This window comes from Anser cygnoides, chromosome 1 (genome assembly GCF_040182565.1).
Source record: "Anser cygnoides isolate HZ-2024a breed goose chromosome 1, Taihu_goose_T2T_genome, whole genome shotgun sequence".
In the NCBI taxonomy this organism is placed as follows: Eukaryota; Metazoa; Chordata; class Aves; order Anseriformes; family Anatidae; genus Anser; species Anser cygnoides.
Genome location: NC_089873.1, coordinates 1,077,019 through 1,100,561, shown reverse-complemented (window position 1 = coordinate 1,100,561; position 23,543 = coordinate 1,077,019). Strand labels below are relative to the sequence as shown.

The 23,543-nt window shown below is 67.9% G+C and overlaps 2 protein-coding genes across 2 annotated transcripts in view; one reads left to right on the top strand and one right to left on the bottom strand.

The window, feature by feature from the left end:
- Nucleotides 1–397: 397 nt before the first annotated feature.
- SND1 (staphylococcal nuclease and tudor domain containing 1) overlaps nt 398–23,543 on the bottom strand; it is a 115,398-nt gene continuing 92,252 nt past the window's right edge. The window contains exons 17-24 of the mRNA XM_066995149.1: nt 4,044–4,232; nt 3,778–3,919; nt 3,059–3,182; nt 2,900–2,969; nt 2,640–2,753; nt 2,316–2,519; nt 1,471–1,515; nt 398–760 (exon numbers count right to left, since the gene is read on the bottom strand). Of these exons, the coding sequence (XP_066851250.1) occupies nt 695–760; nt 1,471–1,515; nt 2,316–2,519; nt 2,640–2,753; nt 2,900–2,969; nt 3,059–3,182; nt 3,778–3,919; nt 4,044–4,232 (954 nt within the window). The 3' untranslated portion in view covers nt 398–694. The remainder of the gene's footprint in view (nt 761–1,470; nt 1,516–2,315; nt 2,520–2,639; nt 2,754–2,899; nt 2,970–3,058; nt 3,183–3,777; nt 3,920–4,043; nt 4,233–23,543) is intronic.
- LRRC4 (leucine rich repeat containing 4) lies at nt 9,316–11,536 on the top strand. Its single transcript, XM_013200968.3, has one exon. It carries the CDS (start codon nt 9,556–9,558, stop codon nt 11,488–11,490), a length of 1,935 nt encoding a protein of 644 aa, XP_013056422.2. The 5' UTR covers nt 9,316–9,555; the 3' UTR covers nt 11,491–11,536.

The following is a 23,543-nucleotide window of genomic DNA, read 5'->3' as shown; positions in this document are numbered from 1 at the left end:
AGGTCCGGGGGCGGGGGGGGCCGAGGCTGAGCTCCAGGGTTAGAGCCTGGGCTTTGGGGGGGGGGGGGGTCAAGGGGCTGGGACCTGAATTTGGGGTCAGTAGGGTTTGGAGTTCAGGGGACCGGGACCCGAGCTCGGGGTCCCCAGTTTGGGGGCCCCAGTTTGGGGTCCAGGGTTTGGAGCCCGGGGTTGGGGCCCAAATCTGGGACCTGGGCCTGGGGGTCCCCCTTTGGGACCCAGGAGCTGCAGGATCCCCCCCCCCCCCCCCCCCCAGCACCATGCCCTGTTCCCCGTTCCCCCCCCCCTTCCCAATGCCCTCCTTCCCCCCCAGGACCCCCTCCTTCTGCCCCCCCCCCCAGGACCCCTCCTTCCCCCCCCAAGACAGAGACCCCCCCCCGACGCTCGGCTACGTTTATTGGGCCTCCAAAGCTTTAAATACAGGCCAGGGCCGCGGCGGGGGGGACGGGGGGGGGACAGGGGACGAAAGTGGGGGGGGGGGGGACACAGGCCTGGGGGGGGGGGGGGGGGGCACATCAGCTGTCAGTCGCAGGAGGGCAGGGGGACGGGGCCCCCCCCGCCCCGGGCACGGAGCCGCGGCCCCCTCGGAGGGCCCGGAGGGGGTCAGAGGGGACGGGGGGGGGCACGGTGGCGGCGGCGGTGGGGGGGCGGGGGGGGGGGGCTTCGTCCGTGTCCCTCAGCGGCTGTAGCCGAACTCGTCTGCGTCGTCGGCGCGGAAGTCCCCGTAGCGCCACAGGTTCAGCTGCAGGGGAGGGGGCACGATGGGGGCGCAGCCGGGGGGGGGCACGGCCGGCATCGCCCCTCCGAGGTGCGGGGGGGGGGGGGCACGGCCGGCACCGGCCCTTGGTGGGGGGGGGGGTGCAACTTGCATCTTCCCGGTGATGGGGGGGGGGCTGCGGCCGGTAACTGCCCCCCAAGAGGTGGGGGGGCACATGCAGAGTGTGCCCCTGGAGATGGGGGGGGCATGTCCAGCATCTCCCCTTTGGGGGGGGGCATCCATCACCTCCCCTTGGAGATTGGGGGGGGGGGCACATCCAGCATCTCCCCTTGGGGGGGGCTGTGGCCGGTAACTGCCCCCAGAGACTGGGGGGGGGGCACATCCATCACCTCCCCTTGGAGATGGGGGGGGGGCACATCCAGCATCTCCCCTTTGGGGGGGCACATCCAGCATCTCCCCTTGGAGATGGGGGGGGGGGGGGGGGGGGGCACATCCAGCATCTCCCCTTTGGGGGGGCTGTGGCCAGTAACTGCCCGCAGAGATTGGGGGGGGGGGGCACATCCATCACCTCCCCTTGGAGACTGGGGGGGGGGGGGCACATCCAGCATCTTCCCCCGGAGATGGGGGCACAACAGCCGCCCCCCCAGTGATATGGGGGCTGCAGCCAGCACCGCAGGACCCATAGGGGATGGGTGCCCCCCCCCCCAACGACCACCCCTTTGCCCCCCACTCACCCGGGCGCTCTTGGCCGTCTCCTGCGCGTTCAGGTACTCGGTGATCTGCGGGGACACGGCCACGGGGTGAGCCCCCTGCCCCTGCCCTGGGGGGCTGCACACCGCAGGGACCCCCCCCCCACTGCCCCCCTGCGCCACCTGGACCTTGAGGGTGGGGGTCGGTGAAGAAGGGGGTGCCCGCCCCATGGGGCAGGGTCTTGGGACCCTGGGGGAGGTGGCGGGGTCCCCCCTTTTTGGTGCCTGGGGACACTGTCCCACCTCAGGGACAGACGCGGCGTCATGGGAGGTGGGCGTCAATCGCCGGGCACCCGGCCCCCTCCCACTGCCTGGTGCCACCTATTGCCCAGTGCCACCTGCACGGTCCCCTTCCTGGTGCCACCTTCCCAGTCCCCAACCCAGTGCCACCTCTCCGATCCCCCTCCTGGTGCCACTTCCCCAGTCCCCATCCCAGTGCCACCTCCCCAGTCTCCTTCCCATTGCCACCTCTCCAGTCCCCCTCCTGGTGCCACCTCCCCAGTCCCCAACCCAATGCCACCTCCCTGGTCCCCCTCTCGGTTGGTGCCACCTCCCCAGTCCCCAACCCAATGCCACCTCCCTGGTCCCCCTCTCGGTTCCCCTCTCGGTGCCACCTCCCCAGTCCCCTGCCCAGTGCCACCTCCCTGGTCCCCCTCTCAGTTCCCCTCCCAGTGCCACCTCCCCAGTTCCCTTCCCAGAGCCACCTCCCCAGTCCCCTGCCCAGTGCCACCTCCCTGGTCCCCTTCCCAGTCCCCCTCCCTGGTGCCACCTCCCCGGTCCCCTGCCCAGCGCCACCTCCCCGGTCCCCCCCCCGTCCCGCTGCCACCTACCACTTTCTGGAACTGCTTCTCCTTGCGCACCTCCACCATGACCAGCCCCTCCTTGACTAGCCCCAGCCCCACGTCGCTCTTGGAGTCGGCGAACTGGAGGGTGACGTGGGGACAGCCGGGCCCCAGGTGCTCCACGTTGAGCAGGCACTGCGTGTTCTGGATGTCCCGCACCACGCTGTCCACTGCGTCCGCCCGCGCGTCGTCCTGCGGCGGGGGCCAGCGTGGGCACCCGCTCCCCACCGAGGGGCTGTGCCCACCCCCCCCCGCTGCCCCCCGTCCCGGTTTCCCCCCCCCCCACACCCCAAATCCCCCCCTCCTGCTTACGTCCTGGGGCACCTGGATGAAGGCGAACTTGTACTCGGTGGCCTGCGCGGGCAGCACGCGGGTGCTGAAGGCGGGGGGCAGCGCGCCCAGGCGCGAGGAGGGCAGGGTCTCCTTCTGCGGGGGGAAAAATGGGGTTGGGGGGCACCCACGGGCTCCCCGAAGCCCCTATCCCCAGGGCTGCACCCCCAGCGAAGGGGGACACGCCTGGAGGTGGGGGGGGGGGGGGGGTCCCATCCAGCACCCCCACGCTGCGCACTCACATTGCCGTAGTCGATGTAGAAGATGTGCACCTTGGCGGGCGACTCCACCCTCTCCACCCGGGCACGGTACCTGCACAGGGAAGGGGGGGAGGTAAAGGAGTGTTGGGGGGGGGGGGGGTCACCCCTGTGAAGGGGGTGCCGGGGGAGCGGGACCCTCACCATTCTCCGTCGACGAATTTGGCGATGCAGAAGTCGCCGCGGCGTGGGACGTAGGAGCCCTCCACGGGCGGGTGGCTGGCCACCTCGGCGCGCATGTTCTCCATCAGCTTCTCCAGCTGGGCGCCTGCGGGGGGGCGTCGGGTGCCCGGGTGACACATGTGGCATCCCCCCCAGTGCAGGACGGGGGCACCCAGAGGCTGCTCGAGTCCCACCCAGCGCTGGGGGCGTGGGTTCGGGGCTGCTCACCAAAACCCAGCGTCCTCAGCCCAACGACATAAAGCCACCCACCGCAGGGACAGGGGCTGGGGACATCGTGGTGGCCAGCACCGCCACGCTGAGACCCTGCTGCCAGCCACAAGACGTGCAGAGCTGCGCTATGGGGTGCCGGCACCGGTGCCACCCCCCCGTGCACCCCGGGGACATGGGGACGAGGGTGCCCCACGCTGCGCCAGGCAGGGGGTGCAGCACCGTGCCCTGTCCCCGTCCCCATCCCCAACCACCCGTCCTGGCCTCGGTGTGGGGACCCCGCTGGGGACTTGGGGACACCGGGCAGCGACTGCCCGGTGCCGCAGCTCGCTTTTTTAATTTAAACGGCCTTTTTTGTAATGAAAGCAGCCGCCTTCAGTTGCGGGTGGGGGTGAGCAGTGAAACCCCGCTGCACGGGGAGGGGGGGCACGGAGCAGCGACCCCGTCCCCACAGTGCTGCTGCCGCCCCTCACCTGTCTCCACGTCCTGCACGTAGAAGTGCAGGTCGTCCGTGATCTCCGTGACGAAGACGGGCTTGTAGTTGGCCGTGCGCTCCTTCTCCTCCAGCACCGGCACCACCTCCTCCACCGGCGTCTCCTCGTAGTGGGACCACACCTGGGGGGGGCGAGCAGGGGACGGGGCTGGGGCGGGCATCCAGCCCACGGCCACACGCGCGGGGCCACCGGCGTGGGTCCCTGGAGGCGTCGGGGCCGGCGCGGTGGCACAAGGGGCCGCTCACCTTCTCCTTCCTCTGCTTGGCGGCCTCCTCGGCGGCCAGCAGCGCCTTGGAGTAGGGGCTGCGCTCGGCGGTGAAGTGCACCTTGGAGAGCGCGTGCTCCACCAGGGCCACCGACAGGTTGACGCCCTCGATGTGCAGCCAGCCGATGAAGTTCCCCGCCTTGTCCATGCTCTCCACCTCCACCTCCACCTGCGGGCAGCGGGGACGGGGGGGGGTCAGCATGGCCCGGCTGGCGGGCAGGGTCCGGCACGGCACCGCCGCCTGCGCCCACACCACAGCCCTCAGAGACGCGCGCTCAGGCTGAGCGGCTGCTCCGAGCTGTGCTCAGGGGTAAGGCGGGGTGGGAGTGGGGAGGGGGACACCCCCGGGATGCGTGGGGTTCCTGGGACCCTGGGAGCACCGGGGACATGGCCGCAGGCGTGCCAGCAGCCCAGCAGGAGGGCAGCGGCTGCTGCTCATAGTCCTGCGGTGCCCGGTGAGCCCGAGGAATGCCGCGGCCGCCTGAGTTCGGATGCCCAGGGACGGCAGGGGCATGGGCGTGCAAGCCTGAGAGTGAGCTGGGTGTGCGAGTGGGCGGGCTGCGTGTGCGAGTGGGCGGGCTGCGTGTGCAAACCAGTGAGAGCAAAGCAAGGTGCACAAGGCAGCGTGCTAACCGGCACGAGCCCACCGGAGCGTGCGCACCAGCCACGGCTGGCCCCCAGCCCCGCAGCCCCCCACCCTGGGACGCGCTTCCCCAGGGATGGTTTCTGCTGCCTGAGGCCTGGCACCGAAGGCAGGCTGCCCAGCGCCCTCCCAGTGCTGCCAGGGGCTCTCCCAGTGCTCCCACTGCCAGCCCAGTGCTGCCTGTGCTCTGCCTGTGCCTCGGTGCCCTCCCAGTGCCCCCAGTGCCACTGCAATGCTGCCCAGTGCTCTCCCAGTGCTCTCCCAGTGCTCTCCCCGTCCTGCCCAGTGCCCTCCCAGTGCTCCCAGTGTTGTGACAGCGCTACCCAGTGTTCCCCCAGCACTGCCCAGCACTCTCCCAGTAGTGCCATGTGGCAATGACTGTGCGTGCCACCCTGTGCACCCTTGCACACCTCGTAAACCCCGCACACCCCACGCACCCCACATGCCCATGCACCCCGCACACCCTGTGCATCCTGCACACCTTGTAAGCCTTGCACACCTTGTAATCCCTGCACCACGCAGGCCCTGTGCACCCTCACACCCTGCGCAACGCAGGCAGCACGCTGCTGCACGGCCCTGAGCGTGGCTGTGCGCAGGCACGAGCCGTCCCCCGCTGCGCCCCGTGTCCCTTCCCTGCCCGCTCGTGTCCTGGGCCGGGTTCCGTGCCCAAATTCACCGACGGGACCACACGGAGCTGGCTGCACACCACGGCGGCGGCGCGGCCCTCTGGTGCTCCTGCACCGGGCTTGCAAGCTGCGGGCTCCTGCCAGCACCCACGAAGTGTTCACAGGCAGGACGGCGCGGGAGGCTGGCAGCGGCGCTAATCGCCGCTAATCCCGTAATGGAGCTGAAGCCCCAGCGCACGAGCGGGGCTGCAAACCAGCGCGCCCGGCCAGCCGAGCGGCACGAGCGGGCCTCCTGCCCCGCCATGGGGAGGTGCGGGGCTGGATGCGGGCAGCTGGGGGCGTGGGGTCTCCTGGGGCTTTCCATGGGACGCCCCCAGCCCCTGTCCTGCAGGGAGCAGGCGGTGGGTGCTGCGGGTGCTGCGGGTGCTGCAGGCGCGGTGACTGCTGCAGGTACTATGGGCACTGCAGGCACTATGGGTGCTGCAAGCACTGTGGGTGCTGCAGGCACTGCAGGTGCTATGGGTGCTGCAGGCGCTGCGCTCCCCGTGTGTCGAGCAGGGCCCCTAAATTTGGTGGCTTCGCGGAGTGGAGGTCGCGGGTCAGGCTCCGCGGCACTCTGCAGTGATTTCTGAAGCACCCAAAATGGTTCCGAGCACCACCACGCACCCAAACCTCGCACAGTGCTCGGCTGGAGCTCACGTGCGTGCACCAGCAAAGCTCGCACGGCCGCGGTGCCCGGCACCTCCGACCAGGCTGAGCCCAGCGCCCGCACCCGGAGCGGGGACGAGCGCTCCCCGGCCGTTCCCTCCGGCCCTGGGCACCCGGAGCGGCCCCGGCCTCTGCTCCACCGCCGGCCTCTCGGCCCCGAGCTTCGGCCTCTGCCTCCTCCTGCAATCGATCCCTCGCCGGGGCCGAGCGTGGCGCTTGGCTGATCCAGCGAGCCTGCCCGGCACCCAGCACCGGCCTCGTGGCTCCGAGTACGGCCCTGGGGATGGTGCTGGGGAGGGCTGGGGCTGCCCCCCCCCCCCAAGCAGCTGGGGACGGACGGCACAGCCAAAAAGCGCCAGGGCACAGCACCGCTGCCTCTGCCCGGAGTGCACAGGGTGCAAAGCAGGAGCCGGGTGGGCCCCCGCGGTTTCACAGATGCGGCGCTGCGCTGATTTAGTTACCCCACCACGGCCCTCCGCTTCGCCGACCGCGTTTGGCACCCCCGTTCTCCCATCCCGGAGCTGTCCTCCCGTCCCGGAGCTCATGGGTGGTTTTATAACCTCGCCCCGCGCAGCCTCGCAGCACCCACCCCTCCTGCCTCAGCCCCCCGTGCACGTTGGGCAGCGCGAGGCCGGCTGCACCAGGATGCTGCCCCTGCTCCCCGGCGAGGGCAGTTTAATTGCCCCGGTGAGGCCTTTGCTTCGTTACCGAGGGGTTGCTGAGGGAGGTGAGCAGGGGCTGGGGGCGCATGGGACGCCCCCCAGGAAAATGGAGCCACCAGGCACCGTGCCCCCCGGGGGACACTGCAGCCCCAGGTGCCACCGGTGCCCGAGAGGTGATCACACCCCAAAAAGCCAACCCCAAATCCACGGCGTGCCCAGCCCTGCGCCTCCGAAGCACAGCCAGGGGGGTTGCCCCCCCCCCCAGGAGCAGAGCCAGAGCCCCAAGCTCATCCCCCATGGGAGCAGCGCCGCGGGGACGGCCACGGGCTCCCTGCCCCACTCCCCCCTCGGTCTCTTTCCCTTTTCCCAATTAAACCACAGCAGCGCTCGGGACGCCCCAGCACCGACAGCCCAAAACTCTACAGAGCTAAAACTGGGGCTCGGGGGGGGGGACGACACAGCCCCCTGACCCTGCCCCCCCCCCAGGAGCAGCTCCCCCGGATCCGTCTCCGTGCAGCAGCACTGTGTGGCGATGCGCCCCTTGCTCAGATGGGTACAGCCGTGCCTGGGTCACCCGCCCGAGTGCTGGCACCCACGGAGGGGGGTCCCCATGGGTGCTGCCGTTTGCACCCCGCGATCCCAACCACGTGCCTGGCGCTAAATGCTGGGGGGGGGGGGACCCAAAAATTGTCTGTCGGTGCCGAGGAGGCACCACGCAACCACCGCCCCGTGCCCCCCCATCGCAGTGGGTGCCAGGTCTCAGCCCCCAGCTGGGTACGGGGGGGGGCACAGGGGTGGGGGCCATGCTGAGCCGCGTCCCCCCCCCCCAGCCCCCGTCACCTTACAGATGCCTGGCTGCTCCGTGCCGCTTTTGTCTGTTTGTCCATCTGTCCATCCGTCTGTCCTCGGGACTGGGGGGGGGGGTCAGGGCGGGGGTGAAGGTGGAGGGGGTGCGGGGGGGGGGGTGCAGGTGGGGGGGTGCAGGGATGAAGGGAGGGGGGTGCAAGGAGGGGAGGGGCTGAGCCCCCCCCGTCCCCATCCCCATCGCAGTCGCCTCCCGGGGGGCTGCTCCGCTGTGCCCCCTGCCCCGGGGGGGGGGGGGGGGCTGCGATCCAGGCCGGGGGGGGTCACAGGGGGAGGACAGGAGGAGGAGGAGGAGGAGAAGGGGAAGGAAGGCGAGCACCGCACCGAGCCCAGCTGCGGGGCTGGGGGGGGGGGGGGGAGATCCGGATTTGGGGACCGGGAAGGGGGGTGTGCGGCTGTCGGGGGGGGGGACACCGGAGGGGGGGGGGGGCCCGTCCGCGTCGGAGCTCAGCATCACGCCGGTGCCCGGCCGCCGTGCGTCAGCGACCGGGGCGCGCTGCCGCTGAAGGACAAAAGGATGCGCGGGGCCTCCCGCCGCGCCCCCCCCCCCGCACCGGGGGCCCCCCCCCATCCCCCCCCCACCCCCCCCACGGGCTGAAACCCGTCCGTCCCCGTCCCCCCCCCCCAACCTCCACCGCCCCCGACCGAGCCCCGCGGGGAGCGCCCGGCCCCGGCTGCGCCGCGCTGCGCCCCCCCCCCCCCCCCCGCGGCCCCCCCCCCCCCCGCCCCCCCCCCCGCCGCCGTGCGCGCGGCTGCGCGCTGCGGGGCTCGGCTCCGCTCCCGGCCGCCGCCTGCCGCCCTCCGGCCGCGACCGCCCGGTGCTGCCGCCCCGCCGCCGCCGCCCGGTCACCTCCGCTCCGCCGCCGGCTCCTTCTCCATCTTCCAGCTCGCCGCTTACCCCCCCCACCCCCCCCCGCTCTCCGTCCGCCTTTTTTTTTTTTTACCCCCCCCCCTTCGTTTTTTTTTCCCTCCGTTTCCCCGTCTCCGTTTCCCGTTTCTCCATTTTCCGCCTTCATTTCTCCCGTTTCCATCTCCTTTTTTTTTTTTCCCCATTTTCCATTTCTTCCGTTCCCTTTTTTCCGTTTTCCATTTTTTCCGTCGTTTCCCATTTTTTCCGTTTTCCAGTTTTTCCATTTCCCGTTTTCCCATCTTTTCCATCTCCCGTTTCTCCCACCTCCCCCCTTCTCCACCTCCCCCTCTCCCTTCCTCTCCTCTCCTCCATTCCCCGTTTCCATTCCCCCTTTTTTTTCCCCCATTTTCTATTTTTAAATTTCCTCTCTACGTCCCTCCCCCCCCCAGCCCCTTTCCTTTTTTTTTAATTTTTTTTTCCCCCTCTCTCTGCCCGGCCGGGGGGGGGGGGGGGGTACCGGGGGGGGGCCGCCATGCGGCGGCGGGCGGGCGGCGGGCGGCGGAGCGCGGCGGGGCTGGCGGCGGTGGTGGGGGGCTGCCGGGCCCCCGCCTAAGCCGGGCCCCCGCCTCCCCGCGCCCCGCGCCGCAGCCGCCAGGAGCCATTTTGTGGGTTCCCCCCCCTCCCCCCTTTTCCCTTATTTTTTTTTTTTTTTTTTTTCCTGGGGCCCCCCCCCCCCCCTCCCCGCCTCCCCGCCGCCCCCCCCCCCCCCCGCCTTGCTCGGCACCGAGCGGCCCGGAGCAGCCCCTGCCCCCAGGTAGGTACGGCTGGGGAGCGGGGCTCGGCTGAGGGGGGGCTGCTCCTTCCTCCCCCCCCCCCCCGGCACCTTTTTTCTTTTTTTCCCTTTATCTTTTTTCTCCCCCCGCCCCTTTCCCCTCTTCCCCCCGCATTCTCCCTATTCCATCCTTCCTCGATCCGAATCCCCCCCCCTCTGCCCCCGGCCCCTCCGGCGAGCCGTCGAACGCCGCGTCCGAGCCGGGAGCGTCCTTCTCGGCGCCGGGCGCGGAGGGGGGGGGCCCCGAGCCAGTTCTCCTTTCCGCGCCGCCATCCCGGACGATGGTGAATGATGAACGTGCCACACCATGAAGCTCTTGCGGCAGGTACCTGGGCACCACACCTGGAGCGCGTCCCTGTTCGCCTGCCTGACCGTCCACGCCTGGACGCTCTGCGCCGCCGCCGCCGCCTCGCCCGCCGCCCCGAGCTGCCCCGCCGCCTGCTCCTGCAGTAACCAGCTGGGCAAGGTGGTCTGCACGCGCCGCGGGCTGGCCCAGGTGCCCCCGGGCATCCCCTCCAACACCCGGTACCTCAACCTGATGGAGAACAACATCCAGCTGATCCAGGCGGACACCTTCCGCCACCTGCACCACCTGGAGGTCCTGCAGCTGGGCAGGAACGCCATCCGGCAGATCGAGGTGGGCGCCTTCAACGGGCTGGCCAGCCTCAACACCCTGGAGCTCTTCGACAACTGGCTGACCGTCATCCCCAGCGGGGCCTTCGAGTACCTCTCCAAGCTGCGGGAGCTGTGGCTGAGGAACAACCCCATCGAGAGCATCCCCTCGTACGCCTTCAACCGGGTGCCCTCCCTCATGCGCCTGGACCTGGGCGAGCTGAAGAAGCTGGAGTACATCTCCGAGGGGGCTTTCGAGGGCCTGTACAACCTCAAGTACCTCAACCTGGGGATGTGCAACATCAAGGACATGCCCAACCTCACGCCCCTGGTGGGGCTGGAGGAGCTGGAGATGTCGGGGAACAACTTCCCCGAGATCAAGCCGGGCTCCTTCCACGGGCTCAAGTCGCTCAAAAAGCTCTGGATTATGAACTCGCAGATCAGCCTGATCGAGCGCAACGCCTTCGACGACCTCACGGCGCTGGTGGAGCTCAACCTGGCCCACAACAACCTCTCCTCCCTGCCCCACGACCTCTTCGCCCCGCTGCGCTACCTGGTGGAGCTGCACCTGCACCACAACCCCTGGGACTGCGACTGCGACATCCTCTGGCTGTCCTGGTGGCTGCGCGAGTACATCCCCACCAACTCCACCTGCTGCGGGCGCTGCCACGCGCCCCTGCACATGCGGGGCAGGTTCCTGGTGGAGGTGGACCAGACCTCCTTCCAGTGCTCGGCGCCCTTCATCATGGACGCCCCGATGGACCTCAACATCTCCGAGGGGCGGGTGGCCGAGCTCAAGTGCCGGACTCCTTCCATGTCCTCCGTTCGGTGGTTGCTGCCGAACGGGACGGTGCTGAGCCACGCGTCCAGCCACCCGCGCATCTCCGTCCTCAACGACGGCACCCTCAACTTCTCCCACGTGCTGCTGACGGACACCGGCCTCTACACGTGCATGGTGACCAACGTGGCGGGGAACTCCAACGCCTCGGCCTACCTCAACGTGAGCACGGCCGAGCTCAACACCTCCAACTACAGCTTCTTCACCACCGTCACGGTGGAGACCACGGAGATCTCCCCCGAGGACGTCTCCCCCAAGTTCACCAAGCCCGTGCCCACCACCTCCACGGGCTACCAGCCGGCCTACACCACCACCACCACCGTCCTGGTGCAGACCACGCGGACGCCCAAGCAGGTGGCCGTGCCCACCGCCGACGCCGGCGACAAGATGCAGACCAGCCTGGACGAGGTGATGAAGACCACCAAGATCATCATCGGCTGCTTCGTGGCGGTGACGCTCCTGGCCGCGGCCATGCTCATCGTCTTCTACAAGCTCCGCAAGCGGCACCAGCAGCGCAGCACCGTGACGGCCGCCCGGACGGTGGAGATCATCCAGGTGGACGAGGACATCCCGGCGGCGGCGGCGGCCCCCGCCGGCGTCTCAGGTGAGGGGGCGGTCGTGCTGCCCGCCGTTCATGACCACATTAACTACAACACCTACAAAGCCGCGCACGGGGCCCACTGGACAGAGAACAGCCTGGGGAACTCGCTGCACCCCCCCGTAACCACCCTCTCTGAACCCTATATCATTCAGACCCACACCAAGGAGAAAGTGCAGGAAACTCAGATATGACTTCTATTTTTTTTTTCTTCTTTTTTTTTTTTTCATCTTTTTTTTTTCCCAGAAATTACAAATGCAATAGAATGCACAAAAACAGAACAAAAAAAAAAAAAAAAAGAGACAGTAACTTTTGTACAGAGCGGGGGAGAGACTTTTTTTCTTGTACATGCTTATATATTAAATCTATGGGCTGATAAGAGGAGCAGATTATATTAAAATTTAAAAAAAAAAAAACAAAAACGAAAACGAAAACACACAAAGAAAACTATTTTCTAACTCGTAAGTTCTATTTAAGAGAGGCGAGAGGACATCCGCGCCTGCCCAGGCGCGAGGAGGAGGAGGGCGGGCGACGCCGCGGGCAGGATGCGGCCGGACCCCGCGGCACCGCGGCCACCGGGGCCGGGCGAGCGGCCGGCGGAGCCGTGCCAAAACCTTCCACATGCAATAAGAAAAAAATAGGATTTTTTTTTTCTTTTTTTTTTTTCTTTTTTTTTTTTGGCGGGGGGGGTGGGTGGGTGCAGATTGTGGCGGGGAGGGAATATCTGCAATGTATTAATGCAAAAAAAAACAAAAAAAAAAACAAAAAAGGGGGGGGGAAGCGGGGGCCGGCATTGGGGGGGGGGGGGCTCAGAGCGGGTGCCCCCCCCCGCGCCCCCTCCCACTGCAGCACCCCTGCAGCGTGGCGGCCCCGGCGCAGGGCTACGGCTCCCCCGGGAGCCCCGACCCGTGATTGTAGCCCCCCGCCCGCTGCGGCTCGCAGTCCCGGGGTGCGTCTCCTTTCCTTTTTTTTTTTTTGGGGGGGGGGTTGTTTGCTTTTTCCCCACCCCCTTCCCCGGGCTGAGCCCCAGGCGTGTTTTCTGGGGGGGGGGAGAGGGGGGGAGGATGGGACCCCCCCCCCCCCCTCTCCCCAGCCCACCCCGAGGGATGCTCGCAGAAAGGGGGACAAGGGGGGGGGACCAAGGGCTCGTGGGACCCTGCCCCACACCGGGGGGGGGCCGAGGGGGGGGCACAAAGCCCCGGCGCTCTGGGGGCGCAGCTGGGAGGCGGGGGGCAGTGCATGGGGCCCCAGCGTTGGGGCTCCCCCCCCCTCCCCTTGGGGGGTGCAGGGCGGGAGGAGGCGGTGCCCCCCCCCTTCCGACCCCCCCCCCCCCCGGCGTGGCTTTAATTTAGCTTTAAGGACTGAGCGGTGGGATTTCGGCGACTCCCGAAATCGTGGGAAGGGGGGGGGGGGGTTGGGGAGCGGGGTGGGGAGGGGGCAGGCGAACCCCGAAGTTATATATATCGCTATATCGCTATATCGACTCCCAACGACCTGACTGTACTCTGAGCGAGAAACCAACGACAGCAGCAGCAACAGCAGAAAAAAAAAAAAAAAGAAAGAAAAAAAAAAACAAGTGTATTTTTGTATTTTAATAAATATTGTTAAAAATTTTGAACGCGCTGTCCCTCACGGGTTAACTGGCCCGGCCGCCCCGCGTGTCCCCCCCCCCCCAACCTCCCCGCGCCGAGCAGAGCCTGAAAGGGTTTCTGTGGCCGCTTTTTGTCTGCCCGGCAGCAAAAAGCCTCCAAAAATCGGGATGCTGGGGGGGGGGGGGGAGGCGGGGGAGGAGGTCAGGAGGAAAATGGAAGGAGAGCGGCGGCGAGGGGGGCGCGCGGAACCGGGGGGGGGCACCGCTGCGGATGGCCAGCGCTTGTACACGCGTGTGCACGGGGCCAGGGACCCCCCCCCACCCCGATCCTGCCAGGATCGGGCCCCTTCCCCCCGAATATCCCCGGCCGCCGGAGCTGGGTTCGCCATTTACCGCCGGGGGAGGACGGGCGGCGATGAATCACCGGCCGTGCCGCGGTGCTCGGGCGGTGGGACGGGGGCGCGGGACCCCCTGGAGCCCCCCCCAGCAGTGGCACAACGCCGTGCCCTGCCCGAGCCCCCCCCATGACCTTCCCGAGCCCCCCCAAGACCTGCCCGAGCCCCCCGTGCCGTGCCCGAGCCCCCCACACCATGCCCACCCCGTGAGCCACCGCCGCTGTTGCCGGATGCGGCGGGAGCTGGCGCTGGGAGATTTTTTTGGGCTTTTTTGGGTGCTTTTCGGGGTGGGATTTTGGTGGCGCTGGGCTCTGGGAGCCTTTCTCTCAAAGCCCGGCGTCTCTCGTGGCTCCCCGGCCCAGTTCTGGCCCGGTCCCAGCGGCACCGCGGTGCTGGGCCCTTCCTCCCGCGCCGCTCCCCTCCTCATCCTCCTCGCCACCGGGGAGCCCAGCGCCCCGCCAGAGCCGCTACCGGCGGCAGACACGGGGAGCGGGCTGACGTGACGTATGGAGTTTATTTAAGCACTTAGCTTTAATTTTAGCCCTAAATTAGAATAGCAAAGTAAATAATCTGGCTGCTGCTGCTGCTGCGAGAGGTGCCCGGAGGGAGCGTGCGCGGCGGGGAGAGCGCGGGGCTCGGGGCTCAGCGCCGCGCTGGGACCGGGGGGGCTGCGAGCTCTGGCCGGGTGGGCTGCGGTGTCCCGGGGGCGAGGGGCTGCGGTGGGATGGGATGGGGTGGGGGGGCTGCGATGGGGTGGGATGGGATGGATGGAGTGTGGTGCGAGGGGACGGGGGGCCGTGATGCAATGAGGTGGAGGAGTTGCAGTGCGATGGGATGGAGATGGGATGGGATGGGGTGCTGGGATTGGGATGGGGTGGAGGGGCGATGGGGATGGGATTGGGATGGGATGGAGGGGCTCTGGTGGGGTGGAGCGGTTGCAATGTGATAGGATGGAGGGGATGCGTTGTGATGGGATGGAGAGGTTGTGATGGGACGGGATGGGATGGGGGGGATCTGACGGGATGGGATCCGATGGGACGGGATCCGATGGGATGCGATGGGATGCGATGGGAGGGAGCATTTGCGGTGCGATCGGAGCAAGGGACTTGCAGCGTGATCAGCACAAGGGGCTGCGGTGTGACGAGGCGGAGGGGCCGTGCAGTGACCAGATCGTTGTGGTTGTGGTGTGGTCAGGGGGCTCGATGCGATGTGAGGGGCTGCACAGCCGTCAGTGGGGGCTGAGGGGGGGGGGGGATTGCCATGCGAGTGGGTGGGCTGCAGTGTGATGGGGCAGCGGGGCTGCAGTGCCACGAGGGGATGCAGCGCGATCGGTGCAAGGGGTGGCGATGTGGTCGGGTGGTCCCGATGTGGTCGGGTGGCCGCAATGTTGGTCGGGTGCTCGCGATTTGATCGGGTGCTCCCGATGTGAGCGGGTGGTCCCGATGTGCTCGGGTGGTCCCGGTGTGCTCGGGCGTTTGCAGCGTGCCCGGGGAGGTGCGGGGCAGTTGGGGCACCCAGGTACCCCTGTGCTGCAGCCGCTCCTCCCCCAGGGCTCACAAACTTTGCTGCCTGACCCCCCCCGACTGGGGATAGGGGTCTGAGGGACGGGGACGGGACAGTGATGGGGGACGGACAGGGACAGGGACAGGGACAGGGACAGACAGACCCTGGGCCCTGCAGCTGAGGGCGGGGGGGTATTCGCAGCCAGCCCTGTGCGAGCGCCTTCGTCACCGGCTTCCCAGAGACATGCAAGAAGCGGAGCGACAGGAATATAAAAGCCTTTCATTGGCGGCGGTGCCGGGCGCGGGCTGCCCCCCCCTGCACACGCCATCCACCCACCGCCCCCCGCCCCCCCCCAGCATTTTGGGGACGGGAGATGGGAGATGCCGGCGAGGTTTTGCCAAGAGCCAGCTCGGGCATTGCCAGCACCGGGGTGTGGGGCCAGCACCGGCCCCACGGAGCCCCACGGAGCCCCACAGCCACCCCACGGAGCCCCCCGGGGTCCGTAAGGAAAACGCCCCAGAGCAGAGCGGGGGCCCCGGGGAACGTGTGCAGCGGCTGCAGCATCCCGTGATTAAAAACCTCGCGGCTTGTTAAGGATAATTTCTATGGCAACGCTCCCCATCGGGGCCCGGCCGCTATTGTCTCCGCACGTGCACGTGCGAGCGGGTGCTGGCAGAGGGGGACCCGGGGTGGCCCCGTCCCGCAGGGTCCCCGAGGGTCCCCGCGCCCGCCCCGGGGCTGTTGGGGTCGGGGATGCTCGGCGGCGGGGACGGAGCCCGGGCACCTCCTGCCGGGGCCTTTCCCTCGCCGCCCGCGCACCGCCGCGGTCAGGGCTCCGTAATTAGCTGCCGTGCCTCGGAAAAGGCAAATATTTACTAAATCCGAATCTGCACTTTCAGGAAAAAAGCAAATGTCACAGCAGCCGCCCAGAAAACCCCGCCAGCAGCGCCGGGGGCGGACGCTCCTCCAGGGCACTGTGTGCACTGGGACACGCTGGGAGGTACTGGGAGGCACTGGGACGGTCCCTACCGCCCTGCTGCAGCGTGGCAGCTCCCTCATGCGCGGCATCCCCGGGCTTGAGCTGAGGTTCCCGAGCGGGGCAAAGCCAGCATCGAGGCCACGGGGCCGTGCTCCGCGGTGCCCGCGGTGGGGCCGCCGTCCCGGGGGCATTCCCACCGGGCGCAGGAAGCCGGCGACGAAGCCGGGGGCTGTGCCGGCTGTGTGGGCTCGGCGGCACAGCCCGACTCGGGGCTCGCGGTAATTATTCTTATTGCTGCGGATATTTTTGGCTCCGTTGCTGCAGATGTTTTCGCAGCTCCGCGGGTTTTGCAGCGTGCGGCAGCGCATCCCGGGAAGGCGCTCGCGTTTCAGCCCGGCGGGGTTTTAATGCTCTCGCTGGGGGCCGCCAGGAGCTGCAGCCATGGGCGCACGGGCGGGGGATCGGCAGGCCGACAATTTGAGGCTCGATTCATCGGAGCAGAACAAAAAGCGCCTTGTGCTTCCCACCCGAGGAGCGCTGCGGACGGGGCTGCTTGCCATCACGCACGGACGGGGGCTGCTCGTGCCCGGCCGCGGAGCCGGGAATCGCCCGGGTGCCAAAAAAAACGCGTGGGAGGGCGACAACCCCTCGCCTCCCCCCGAGTTAAGAGGGTCCCCAGGGGGTGCCCACACCGTGCTCGCGTGGCGTGGGGACGCCGTGGTCCCGGCGTGGGTGGCTGTGGCACGTGCGGCTCCCGGTGCTGGTGGGTCGCGTCCCCCCGGGCCGTCTGCGGGGTGAAACCCGAGCGCGAAGCCGCGAGCGCGCGTCCCCCGGGAGCGCGGCGAGCTGCTCGGGGCCGCTGTCAGCCCGAACGTGATCCCAGCCAAAATTAGCCGGCACGCGGCTCGTCACCGGCCGCTCGCTTCACCTGGCTGTGAGTCAGCAGCCGGCTGCAGACAGGGTTTTAAAAATATCCCTGCAGCCTCCCGGCAGGCAGCGGGCACGGGCAGGGGAGCGGGGGCTGCCCCCGGCCCTGCTGCTTTCGGGGCTCCTGCGCCGTCCCCGTGCCGCCGGCTGCCTTTTGGTGACAGGGGCTTTGCCGAGCTCTCGCTCTTCCCGCGGGTGAAACGTCGGGAGGGATGGAAATCGAAGTGGCACGGCGGTTCCCTCAGAGAAAAGGGGCTGAGCTCGGGCTGCGGGGAGCGTGGCGCTGGCGGCGTGGCCGGTGGGGACCTGGGACCCTGCCCCCAAGCGCTGGGGGCTCAGCCTGGGTGTGCAGCCGCTGCAGGACCCCCCCCTTTTCTGCCCCTGTCCCTGAGCATGCTGCAAAGTCCTGGGGGCTCAGCACCAGCTCAGCCCCACACTCCCCTTCGCTCATGCTCCCCTAAAAGCCATCACACATCCCGCGACCTCGACGGTGCCAATTACTGCAGCCCCCCCGTGTGCCGCAGGCAGCAGTGCTGCGATGCAGCCGGGGTCAGGAGTCGGCACCGAATTACCTTTTCATTGCCTTTACTCCTCTTATGTCACACCGAGCCCCCTCTCCGTGCCGGCGGGGGACAGGCACAGTCGCGTCCCACCGGCAGCGCTCCGTCGGCTGCGCCCCTCGCCCAGCGCCTCAGGCAGAGCCCAGCGCAGCAGCACCCAAGGTCCCTCCGAGCCCCGGTTAGGGCAGCACAGATCTGTCGGCCTGGATGCGGGCAGCTTTGGTCGTGGAGAGCTTTGGGAGCGCGCAGGCGTGTGTGCACAGGCTGAGGTGCGCCCTGCATGGGAGCCAGCCCCGCGCTCTGCAGCCCCCAGCACACGGGGACAGGGACTGGGATGGGGACAGGGACTGATGGGGACAGGGACAAGGATGGGGACAGGGACTGTTACGGGGACAGGGACTTTTAAGGGGACGGACGCCCTCCCTTGAGCCGTGAGGACACAGGCAGCACGGTGCCGTGGAGAGGCGGAGAGGGGACGGTGGCTCTTGGAGTGCTCTCGGGAGCGGGAACCAGTTGAGGAGCACAGTGCCTGTGGAACCCGGCTCGTGATGGCAGCCGATCGACCCACAAACAACCCCCAGCCCTGTGCTGGCCCGGGAAGGGCGGCAGGACGTGGACAGATTAAAACCGGCCTGAAGCGAGAAGGCGAGCAGCAACGTCCCAGTGGCACCGTCCCCACAGCATCCTGCTGCTGCCCTCCACGTCTGGGCCCCATCCCTGCCCCAGGGGCCACTGGGGAAACTGAGGCACAGAGCCCCTGCCACGAGACGATGAACATCCGAGGGGGACAGCGCTGGGGGACAGCCCCGGGGGGGACAGCCCCGGGAGGGCGCAGCGCCCTCCTTCTCCTCCCCAGCCGCTCAGCACCGCCGTGCAGGGCTCAGCACCGGGCGACGTTGCCGCTCTCGTGGCTTTTTTCCCCCCCCCCCCGAGCCTGAGCTGCAGACTGCGGCAAACTCTTTTTTGAAGGGGGAGAGGATTTTATGTGCTGCTTCCCCCCCCCCCCCCCCCCCCCCCCAGTAATTACAACTGCAGCACGGGCTGCTGCTGGGCCCATTTGCATAAACAGTTTAGCAACTGTGCTGCCTCTAAATGGGGCCGCTACCGGGGCTGCTTTGCATAATGCGCCGCTTCCCCGACCCCATCCGGCCTAATTGGCCTAATTGGCCTGACGAGCTGGGACCTCCCGACCCGGGTCAGCCCTGGGGGTCGCTGCCCCTGCCCGCGGATTGCGACCCCGGCCCCGGGGTGGATAAATGCTGCCCCCGCTGCGGGAGGGAGATGTGCGGGGCTTCAAGCACCTGCAGCTCCCCCGGCTCTGCCACCACCCTGCCACGTCCCCGGCACCGTCCCTGCCTCTGCGTGGCCACCGTGCCGCCGCCACGTGCCGGCACTGCGGGGCGGGCAGCGCCGGTGCCCCCGCGTCGCGCCGGCGAAGCCCAGCGGGACCCCGGGGACGGATGGTGCCGTACGGCCGCAAACAGTCGGCACCTGGGGAGAAGCCGGCAGCCTCTCCGACGTAATTAAACCCGGCACCTTGTCAAATCGAAGCTGCTCGCTCGCACGACATGAGCACGAGGGGGAAGAGGTGGGACAGGGCCCCGGGAGCCTTTCCGGTGCTGCCGCTCCTGGTCGGTGCCCGCCGCCACGGCGAGACCCCAGCCGTGCTGTGCCGGTGCTGCCGCAGGCAGTGCAAAGGCAGGGATGGGGTAAATAAAGGGCCGGGGGCATGTGGGGCAGCACGAAGCCACGCCGGGGCACGAGCAGCTTTGGGGCGCGGGGCTGGACCCCAGATGTAGGGGAGGCTGCAAGGAAACCCTGCTGCGGGGGCGCAGCCGTGGGCTGGGAGCTGCGGCCGCTGGAGGAGCCGGGCTGAGAGCGAGAGGGATAACGAGAGGGGTAATGAGAGGGATAACGAGAAGGCTGATGAACCTGTGCAGCCTCATCCCTCCTGGACACATCTCCGGGGGATGCACGGGGCCGTGCCCCGCTCCGTGCCCCCCTGTCCCCCGTGGATGTGAGCCCATGCTGCTGGCAGCCGTGCCAGGGGCACGCAGCTCACCAAAGCGGCTTTTGGCGGCCAGCTGAGCGTTCAGCAGGATCTCTCCTTCCCATTACGGCAGGAGGAACGCATTCGAGGGGAGAGAATTACACCTTGACGAGAGGAAATTTTCGCCTACAGATTAAACGCGTCGCTCCCTTTGGCTGGAGACTGAACCTGAGCCGAGCGCGGCCGCAGCCCGGGTGGGCACGAGGGGGCCGCTGGCGCTGCTCGGCTGCTGCCCCCGGCCGGGGCTCGGCACAGGGGGGGCTCCTCCGGCAGCGCTGCCCCCTCCCAGCTCCGCGGGGAGCTGCGGCCTGGCGCTGCTGCGGCAAACTGCTGACACATCAGCCGAAACCTCTAATTAAAACCATAATGATAAAGGAAAAATGTGGGCTACGAGGCAATCAATAACGGAACAAAACGCGCTCCTGCCAGGGCTTGTTTCCTCGGACTCAGGTCCCCGAGGGGCTTCGCAAAGCCGTGATCTGGATGCGAGCTGCGAGCGCTCGCAGCGGGATCGTCCGCCTCCCCCCCGTCCTCCCAGCACAGCCCAGCATGGGGGGGACACGAAGGGGACACCCAGAGCGCCGGGGGACAAACGGCCCGGCACTGCTCATCCATTTTCTCTCCACCACGTTAATCAACGGCGGGAGAAGCTGCACGGCTGTTGGACTCCAGCAACGGCAGCAGAGGTCGGCTCCGTCCCCACGGGGTGGGGGCTGGCGACGGGGAGGGACCGGCCCCCAAAATCCAGCACCCGCAGGGGGTCCCTGCCTAGCGCCGCCGGGTGCTGTTGTCTGCCCAGGCGATGTGCCCGCGGTGCTGTAAGGGAACGGCCGCGCCGTCCTGCGTAATGGGTCGCGTGCTACGAGCCGGAGAGGTGACCGCAGGGAGCAGTACCGGTGACAGCACGCCGTAATTCCCGGCGTCGTCCCAGCCAGGCCGGCTGAGCCAGGCTGTCTCGGCGGAGCCGCGTGCGTGCCGGAGCTGCACCACGCAGGGCTGAGCGCCGTGCCCGGCGTGCTCGTGGCACCCAAGCTGCGGTGTGAACGCCGGCTGCCAGCGGTCACTTCCCTGCCGGGTCCTGCTCCACCTTGCCAGAATCAGGGGAAAAAGCTGCTAAAAATGTGCTGCCACCGGAGCCCCAGCAGTACGGGCTTCCTGCCTGGCTGCATGGCACGGCGTGGTGCGGCACAGCGTGGCACGGCACGGCACGGCATAACTTGGCACGGCATAACATGGCTCGGCACAGCACGGCACAGCGTGCCACGTGCCTCCCCAGCTTCCCACCCTCTGCTCTCCCAGCCAGCGTGACATCTGCGTGTCCCCGGGGGGGGACACGACACCTGCATGTCCCTGGGGGACACACAACACCTGCGCGGCCACCGGGCGCCGGGGACAGGGTGCGGACACGCACGCACAGGGCAGGGGACATTGGCTCCCAGCCCAGCACAGCGAGGAGCAAAGCCTTCCTGCCCCCCGACCTCGTCCCTTTCCAGATACCGCATCACCATCCTGTCCCCATCCCCGTCTCCATCCCATCCCCATCCCTGTCCCCTTTTCCATCACCATCCTGTCCCCATCCATGTTCCCATCCCCGTCCCCATCCCCGCCTACATCCCCATCACCATCCTGTCCCCATCCACATCCCCGTCTCCATCACCATCCTGTCTCCACCCCTGTCACCATCTTATCCCCATCCCCGTCCCCATCCCTGCCCCTGCGTGGCCAAAGGGCTCTCCTCTTGCATTAAGCCCCAGCGCCTACAACGCACGAGCGAAGGAGAAGGGGAGGCGAGGCAAAAAAAAAGGGGGAAAAAAAATAAAAGAGCTGCTTTCTGCTCAGCTCCTGGAGGACTTGAGCATTTAGCAAAAGAGTTTAAAAGCTTGCTGACCTGGCACGCTTGAGGAGCTGAGATTACGAAGAGAAAACCTTTCAAGCGCCCGAGGTGCCGGGGGAGGCGGGGGAGGCCGGCGAGCATGGCGCTGGCGCTGCTGCCTGGTGCGGGGAACAAGTGGCCCCCGACGAAGACCACGGAGCTGAGCCCGCTCCCAAATCACTGCCCCGGCCCCGAGGAATGCCTCCGCCAGCAGGACCTGGGTGCTGGAACACCGAGCACCCCGTGGGGTCGGGGTGGTTGGGGACCCCTGGCCATGTTTTTGGCAGAGGTGGGGTTTGGTGGTGGTGGGGGTCCGGCAACGTGTACCCCCCCATGGCTTCCCTTGGATGCCTGCCACGCTGTGCGGCCCCATGGCACTGACAGAGCCAGCGGTGGGTGGATGGATGGACAGACGGACGGACGGTGTGATGGGACCCCCAAATACATCGCCACACTGGAGGCAAGCGGCAGGGACGCAACGGGGATGGCACCGACCTCTGCGCCCCAGGGAGGGGGCTGTCACCCCATCCCCGTGTCCCATGGGGAGCTGCCACGATTCAAGAGCTCCTGGGGACAACTGGAACACAGCAAAGGCTGAGCCCCGGTGGGCACCGCAGCCCGAGGACGGGGCAGCAGCACCCAGGGGACGTGGGGACACAGGGCCGTGCCGGTGGGGGCAGCGCTGCCGGTGGCTCGCGAGCTGCAGCCCAGGCACGCCGCCCACCCTGCCGCCAGCTCCCCTGGATCTCCGCGGCTCCGTCCCCCCAGGGAATTGTCTTTATTAAGCCGCCCTGCTCGGGCTCCTCGCCGGCAGGAAGGATTAACGCCACCGCAGCCTCGCGCCTCTCCGCTCCTGTGCGCTCGGGTTTCCTGCAGCAAACGCGCCCCTGGGATCGTCCCCAAGCGCTGTGGGGCTGCGGGAAGCTGCAGGAGCCCCGGGCACGTTGCCACCGGGGTCTGCAGGGATGCGGTGTGGGGCACGAGCCAAGAAGCCGGAGCTGGGTCTGTGGGGCTGGGAGGCAGAAGCCACGAGGGCACCAGGGAGGGGACCCCTGTGTCCCCGTCCTGGGGTTGGCAGCAGTGCTGCCTGTTTGCAGGGTGTTGGGAGCATGGCCCTGGGCACCCCACGGGGACCCTGCGCAGCAGCTGCCCGGGCTGGCCCATGCTCCTGGGGCACAGGAGCTGCAGCCTGCGTGCCGTGGGGCACCGCAGTGCCTCTGCTGCCGAGGCTCTGCTGGGGAGATGGCAGCTGAGCTGCCCCAGCCCCACTCCCCCTGATGTGCCCCGGCACCCCCTGATCTGCCCCAGCTCCCCCATTCCTGAGCCAGCACCCCCGTTCCTGCTGCAGCTCCCCCGTCCCCTCCTCTCCCCCTGCTCCCAGCACGCGGCGGGGCCGTGCCCTGTGCCTGGAGCCCCCACCGCCGGGGGGGTGCAGTTCTGTCACCCTGGGGTCCCAGGAGCGAGGGGAAGAGCAAAGCCGTCGGCGCCCAACGAGCGCGGTTTTATCCTGACAGTCATTCAGGGAGATGGCCAAGGGCTGCGGAGGGCATTTTTTATCCTATATTGAAATTATGAATCACGGCGCAATTACACAAAATGGATCCCGCGCTCGGGTGGCACAGAAGTTTCAATCAGAGGAGTCGCACGAGTTGGCGAATTTTCATATCAAGAGGTCTTAATGAGCACACATTAAAGACAGGGGAGGCGGGGACGGGGGGCAGGTTCACGCCAAATTCTGCAAACGCCCCCGGCGCTCACGGGAGAGCTGGCTGGACACCCCACACAGCCCCAGCCGTGCTCCCATCAAGAGCAGCGGGGCCGTGGTGACCGGCACACGGCTCTCGGGGCGCCCAGATGCTTTCTCCTTCAGAAGATCAAAAGAAAGTAATTTACGGTTTTTCATCTCAGAATCTAAAGCTGCTCCCCTGCAGGGCGATTTCTGTAATTAGCATTTGCTGAGGCCATGCAAGGTCGGCCCGGCCGCGGCTCCCTCTGAGGATGGTCCTGAGGAGCCAGCCCGCGGCCCGGCCTCGCGACGGTGCTGTGGAGGTGCAGGATCGGCCCCTGCTTCCCGCGGCAGCTCCAGCATCTGCCATGCATCCAGCGTGCACCCACTGTGCTCCCACTGTGCACCCACCGTGCATCTGCCCTGCATCTGCTCAGCACCCTCTGTGCATCCCCCATGTATCTGCTGTGCATCCTTCACGCATCTGCCCTGCACACGCTGTGCTTTTGCTGTGCATCTGCTGCACACCCACCCTGCAACTGCTTTGCATCCACCAGGCATCCTCTGTGCACCCTCTGTGCATCCTCCGTGCATCCACCACGCATCCTCCATGCAACCACTGTGCATCCTCTGTGCAACCATT

Excerpts from the sequence above, each read along its gene's own strand:
- LRRC4 (XM_013200968.3), top strand. The coding sequence starts at position 9,556 with ATGAAGCTCTTGCGGCAGGTACCTGGGCACCACACCTGGAGCGCGTCC.